The 7455-nt window shown below is 34.4% G+C and overlaps 1 protein-coding gene across 1 annotated transcript; it reads right to left on the bottom strand.

The window, feature by feature from the left end:
- Positions 1 to 6603: 6603 nt before the first annotated feature.
- On the bottom strand, positions 6604 to 7077 carry LOC133316078 (auxin-responsive protein SAUR71-like). The gene has a single exon (XM_061517777.1). It carries the CDS (start codon positions 7075 to 7077, stop codon positions 6604 to 6606), a length of 474 nt encoding a protein of 157 aa, XP_061373761.1.
- Positions 7078 to 7455: the final 378 nt, after the last annotated feature.

Genomic DNA, 7455 nt, shown 5'->3' with positions numbered 1-7455 from the left:
GCTGGCCCCCCTCGCCTCACTAAATAACCCCCTGTTCGTAAATACCTTTAACGCAATACCAAATTGATAAATTAAAGAAATTAAAACCCCTAATGGGTGAAAGAGCCTATGTCGTATGCGTGTTTTGCTTATATATAATTGTTGTTTTCTTATTGAATAAAGTTTAAAAGGATATGTTATAGTTACAACTTACAAGAGAAAAGAACATTTACTGCCAGAGGGTAACTGTTGATCATTAAGATGTTATTATTTAAGTTTAGGGTTTTATTTTTCTTACATTGCATGAGACAAGTTGTCTCATGCAACACACAAAAAGTGAGTGGGACCCGCTTTTTTATTTTCTCTCTCTTCTTATTTAGTGGGTCTCATTCACTTTGTGTGTGTTGCATATAAGAAAAATAAAACCCTTAAGTTTAAAGTTGGTGTGCATGAATAAATTTGGAAATAATTTTTTTTCTCAATGGTTATATCCTACCGGCTACGGCAATCAACGCAGCAAGTGCAAAAATCGAAAAAAATCCTTCTTAATTAGTAAGTCTCTATTTCGATTCAAAATAACTTATAATTCAAAGTTTGGGCAAAAGTACTGTACTGAGTATTTTTTGAAAAAAAAATTTCAATTAAAAGCATATTTGATAAGTTTTATCGGACTAATGCACTCAAACGCGTCAAAGAAAATGACGGGACCAATTCCGTCAAATTATAGAAACAGTTCCATAGGAGTAGTTGACGGGACTCAATCTCGTTAGGGACAGTGACGACACTCCCATTCCAGATCACTCCAAGTATCTCCATCCCGTCATACCTATTCAATTAAAATACCTATTCCGTCAAACTCTATGAGGGATATCTTAAATCCAAATTCAAAAATTGTTACTTCAATATTAATGAATGGAACATAAATAAGGATAGGGCTTAAAAATAAATAGAGGTACTGCACAAGCCACTACACAAAAAGAGTATTCTTGATGTCTCATATTTTATGAATTTTGGTCAGTGTTGTTAAACTTGACCCGAACATCGACCCGGTCGGAGCACTGGGTCACTGGTCGGACCGGTAGGTCGTTAGTTGGACTGGTTGACCCGGATATATATAGATATATAAAAAAATATATAAATATGAACCTATAAGTTCAATTATATTCTCCATATATAGAATGAATTAAACAAAGTTCTTTAAATAAGCTAAAAAACACGAAGCATAAATAAATAAAAATGCACGCTATTACTATGTCAATTTAAATTGTAACTCAAAATCCTCATAAACATACCTCTCAATGACATTGAACTCATATGTTTCAAATTCAACTACATTAAAATGGCATATGTCACATTCTCTTAATTTATTATTCTGCAAATTGCTGCAATATTGAAAACTGAAATTTGAGATCATTACAGAAGAATGTACTAGTAAATAAAATTACAAAAAGTTTATAAAATGAGTTCTACATTTTTTTTATAAGATGAAATAGTTTTGATTTTTTAGTTTTTTTTTTAAATGCATGACCCGACCGGGTCACGGGTCACCGGGTTTGTCCGGGTTTTGACCGGGTCGATGCATGACCGGTCCAATGCTTGACCCGAACCGGTCCGATGACTGGTTCACCGAGTTCCGGTTAGACCCGACCGAGTCGGGCCGGGTTTTACAACAATGATTTTAATTATCATTTCATTTATGTTTTTATTTTATTTTATTTTCAAAATAAAAATAATATTTTTTTTAATAATTGGTATGATTAGATTTGAAATAATTAATTGGAATCCATTAAATACAAATTTTATGAATTGGCGTGATTATTTTCTTAATAAGTGGTATCACTTTTCTTTAACTATAAATTATCATGTAATTTGTGTATTATAAAGATATTTACACTTATAACTAAAATATAAAAGGTTAAAATAAAAATTAATTTATTTGAGAAAACAATTATTAGTAATATAAAAATTGGCACTTTAAGTTTTTTATTGTAAAGAACATAAACATATTTAATTAAGAAAATATTATTTTATTACTGATTCATAATATTTCATAATATTTAATGTTTATCAAAACAATTTAAATATAGGTGTAAATATCTTTTATAAAGATAAAAAAAAGTGATACCATTCATTAAAAAAATAATCATACCAATTCATAAAATTTGTATTTTATGGATTCCAAGTAATTACTTTAAATATAACCATACCAATTATAAAAAAAACATAAAATATTGTTTTTATTTTGAAAATAAAATAAATTTATATTAAAATTCATAAAATATGAGACATGTAGTGGCTTGTGCAGTGCTTACATTTATTTTTAAGCTCTTTCCTTATTGTTCCATTCAAGATACCCGTCAAATGTATCAAAAAGTTTGACTCGACTGGTATTTTAATTGATCTCGCCAACAAGTATGACGGGACTGATAACTAACGTAATAACACCTAACGGGATTGGTCTCTCATTTTCTTTAATGCGTTTGACTGCATTAGTCCGTAAAACTTATCAAATATGCTTTTAATTGAAAAATCTTTCTCAAAAAATTCTCAGTACAGTACTTTTGCCCCAAGTTTGTAAAGAGGGTTATTGAAAAGAAAAAAAAAATCACCTTTCTCAAAATAATTAAAACAAAACATGCCTTAAATATTAGTTTTCTAAAGAACAAAATAATGATAATAATAATAATAATGTCAGGCAGGTCCAGAGGAGTCCTTGACGGAGGATTACCATCAATGGGCTATAAGACTACACCATCATATCAAGTGATTCAATACCACATCTCAATCCAAAACCTTAAGGCATTGAGTTCATAAGTTTTTCCACTTATATGGACTTCTCACACTTGAATAACCAATCAATCTCCCTCTCAAGTGTGAAACCCATGCTCCCCCTCAACTGATACCTAGATCAAAGTACTCAACCCACTAGCTCGAGCCCAACCCGCCTCTAATACCACTGTCAAGTGAGTCCAGGGGAAGCCCGTGGTGGGGGACCACCACCAATGGGAGACCATCCACATCAAGTGGGTCTGACACTATGTCTTAACCCAAAATTTTAAGGCATTTAGGTTCATGGGTCCTCGCACTTATATTCACTTCACTTGGTCCATTACCAACCAATGTGAGACTCATCACACTTTAATACTCCAACAATCTATCCCTGAAGTGTGAAACTCACCATTGATATGCACCCTCTCAACCGAATACACAGGCCCAAAGTACTCAATCTGTCTCTTATCCATACACTTGGCTAGCCTGAGCCCTACTCGGCTCTGATACCATTGTCAGACGGATCTAGGAGGAGCCCGTGATAGGAGACAACTGTAACACCCTGTGTATACCCGGTAATGTTATCATACTATCGTATTAAGCTGCGCTTAATTAAAAATTGCGGAATATATTTTTTTTTTCCCAATTATGACGTCATTATACTTAGCCAAGTTGATTACTTAATCAATTTCATAAAATATCGTCTGTATGTAAATTGTAATAAGACATCTACTGAAATACCTCAATATATAAATATAAAGTGAGTATCTAAGTCACGGATCTACAACTCGTAGTCCGGACAGTATCCTGATACATTAATACAACTCTAAATAAAACAAGACATAATCAAGTCTACGTGGCATGGACAATCCCCATGCTCACCAAATCAATAACATAAACAACAAGTCTCAACATAAGAATCCAAAATCATAAAGAAGCTAAAAGCATAAAAGCAGCATGCATAACCAGCATCCAACAAGCCAGCATATAATAACAGCAATATCTAACTCAGCTCCGGTCTCCTACCGCCTGATGTCTCAACCCCAACATTACTTGAACCTGAAATAAGCATTCCCCAAACGTGGGGTGAGATCTCTAAACCAGAAATCTCAGTAAGATAAGGGGTCCTCAAGGATCTTCCACCCCAAGCTCACTTACATGTGCAATATAAGTTCTAAAAGCATTTATATTAATATAAGTTCCAAAACTATGCAGTGCAACAGATATTCATGCCATGTGTGTTTAAACTATTCTACTGGCCAGAGAAATGCAGGAATACGTCTATCACTACATGTAGTACAAGGAACACCGCTTGCACCTCACCCACAGTCTCACCATATTGTATGTACCACATACTCAGACTTACCGTATAGGTGGAACACCACATGCATATCATAAAGGCACTAGCATATAACAGCTCAATAGCATTTCCAAAACATCAAAAGCATGTAACACAACATGCATATACCATACCCCCATGGGACATGGTGGAACCACAACATGGCTAAACCGAGGATACGAAAGCTTACCTTGCAAGCTAGCTATCCAAGCCAAGAGTCCACATTCTCAAAGCCCAAACACAGCAGTATCACAATCTGTTATGGACCAATAATACATCATTAATCAAACTCTACAAGCATACACTTAAAGACAACGTCTTTCCTTTACGTTTTACGTCTTAAGACTTCTAACAAAGCCACAAGCCCTTAATCACATGATTCTGACTTAGTTCATTAATTATTGAAGTTCAACTTCATCAATCTAGGGTCCACAAACCCCCAATAGCCTACTGTACATACAGCACAGCTACTGTTATACGAAATTCCAGAATATTCGGATATTCCTCGGGGACATATCCGGATATCCAATATCCGGATATCCATATGGCAATATCCGGATATCAATATCCGAATATCAATATCCGGATATTTCACGAGCAAATATCCGAATATTTCGCGAAGATATCCCTCCAAGGTTCCATTTTTAACACTTCCAGAAGCGCTTAAACATGCATCTTAAGGTCCATTTAGGTTCAACTATCAGTTGGTTACATGTTTAACTCATTTACATGCAAAGACATCAAATTTAACTCCTTAAACTCATGAACAAAGGTTGGTGACACTTACCAATGCCCAAAACAGAGGAAGAATAGCTCTTGGAGCTCACAACTCAGATGCTAAGGTACTGTCCCTCAAGGTGCACGAAAATGAGCAGCAAACAAGTCTCTTCCTCACCAAAGGTGGCTCCTTGGACCCCCAAAAATGAAGCACAAGGTTCACTCACCCCTCAAACCCAAAGTCAGCCCCTGTTCTCACCAAGGCAGTAGCTAGCAGGAACTCAGAAAAACAACCCTTTTTTTCTTCCCAAGGCTAGAATGCACTCACTCAAAGAGTTTTCATGAAGAACTCAAGAGAAAATGAGGTCTCTTGGTGACTCAAATGGAAGGAGAAGGAGGTGGAAAGGTGGCAGGTGTCTCACTCTCAGCAAACTCACGTAAAGAGAAAGGAGTCTAGGGTTTTGTGCCCATAATAAGAGTATATATAACCACTTAAGCATTAAACATGCAGTATTAAATTAATTAGCTACGCTTAGCATTATAATCCCAAACTTTGGATTCTTAACCTACTCAATTTTACAAGAATTATCATATTTTTATTATATTTTTCGGAGCACCTTTCCGGTACGCGCTTTTCATAGCCAGTATCATTTTCTGGCATCAGTTCTCATTATTTTAACTTGAAACTCATTTTACAAGTCCTATATATTATTCTAGGAATTATCATGCACTTATTATAATTTTCCGGGATACTTTTTCGGTACGCATTTATACCGACTAGCAGAACCGGTATCTACACTTTTCTTCCGAAAAGCGACTTTCAGCATTCTTAATCACTTATCATAATTATTAAAGCCTCTTAATAATTATTAGGATCAATTATGGAATCATTTCCTAATTTAACATAATTAATTACTTAATTTCCTTAATTAACGGTGCAGGTTCTTACAACAACCACCGATGGGCTAAGGCTACATCGATCAACCATAGCATGTGGGTCCGACACCATGTCATAACCCAAAACCTTAAGTCACTGGGTTTATAAATTCTTCCACTTATATGGACTTCATTTAGCCCACTAATATGTGACTCATCACACTTGAATAACTCAAATAATAATAATAAGGGTTTATTGTGTCCTTTTAAAGGATATAAGTTTATGTCATTTCATCCCTTATAACTAGGTACTCCGGAAAATACATAATTATAATATGAAAGTTGCTTTTTTTCTCTCTCCACGTCAGCCAACAAATTTCTGAAGAGAAAAAGAAAGTAATTTTAATTTTATAACTATGTATTCCCCACATTACATATTTATAAGGGGGTGAAACATATAAACTTATATCATTTAAAAGTACAAATAATTTTCCCTAATAATAATAACTTTCATTTATTTTTTACTTAAAATATGCAAAAACCCTACCTCTAATATTATACAAATATCATATTTTATGTGTGTGGTTAAATATAAATTTCTTGCAAGAAAGCTTTTGCCTTTCCTTAAATGATGCAAAATATGAAATACAAGAGTGCTCAATGAGATGATCATGATTGAGATTTCATTGCATAAAAATAACAAAAGAAAATTTGAGTAGTTAACTAGCATTCAGTTAGATTACAATATCGATCTCTCTCCCCCTTCCCTCCAAGAAGGAAACAAAAGAAAAATAAAGAAAAGATACATATATCATGCATGAAAGAAAATCTGTTTAACAAAGTCACAAATTACAAGTCTCTTAAATTAATAAATGGTCATTGTGGATCCTATCACTGTATCACGTATCTACATGATTGATCGTTTACTTACATACCAAAAGCTCATAATCGGCAGCAAAACTCAGGTTAGAACGATAAGACATTGGACTGTGGAAAACTGAGGAGCTCTGCTTGTGACCCATTGGAAAGTTGCAACCAACAAAACCCGTATCATCCTCAGTGCTCTCCATCTCTGCCAATGCCTCACAGAAAAAATCAACATTGCAAGGTAACCATAGGGGACCATCGTTTCTATAACCATATTCATTCTCAGCAGCATCCAAAAGAGTCTTGAACAAAGGGTGGTTTGTGAGCTTGATCTTTATTACGAATCTTTGTCTCTCATGTCCAACGTAGACAAAAAGACAACCCTGCGGAGCCACTTGAGGCTTATTCTTCTTATTCTTTTGTATGTGCTTCTCTGATAATTTTCCATATTTGCCACTGTCTGCTTCTTCAGCATGCAATCTCTTGCTGCTTCTGCATACCCTCTTACACTTCTTCATCACAAAGTCCATTTTTTTAAGAAAATAAAAATCTTTCTCTTTCAGTCTTTCAGAAGAGGTGAAAGGGGGAGAGCAAGAGATTGACGGGTGTGTTTTGTTTGTGAATGATGGGGAAGCTAAACTTAGTTATATAGAGGACTTAGTCTCACACGGTCGCACTTTATTCACAAACTCACAATATTGGTCTTTCTTTATGTGGATTTTGAATTTTGAATTTTTTTTAAAGCTAAGTATAAGATATTTCGGCGGGCCAGGATTACATCCACACGGTGGGATATTGAGGAATAAATTACAAAAGGAATTACTAAAGTAGTAATAGAAAAAGTCAAAAAAAAAAATTAAAAAAACTGTTTAATGATTATATAAAGTTATTTTTAGGATTTTGAAGTA

This window comes from Gastrolobium bilobum, unplaced genomic scaffold (genome assembly GCF_033153095.1).
Source record: "Gastrolobium bilobum isolate Gb01-03AN ecotype WA unplaced genomic scaffold, APGP_CSIRO_Gbil_v1 utg7104, whole genome shotgun sequence".
In the NCBI taxonomy this organism is placed as follows: domain Eukaryota; kingdom Viridiplantae; phylum Streptophyta; class Magnoliopsida; order Fabales; family Fabaceae; genus Gastrolobium; species Gastrolobium bilobum.
This window is presented reverse-complemented; position numbering and strand designations above follow the sequence as displayed.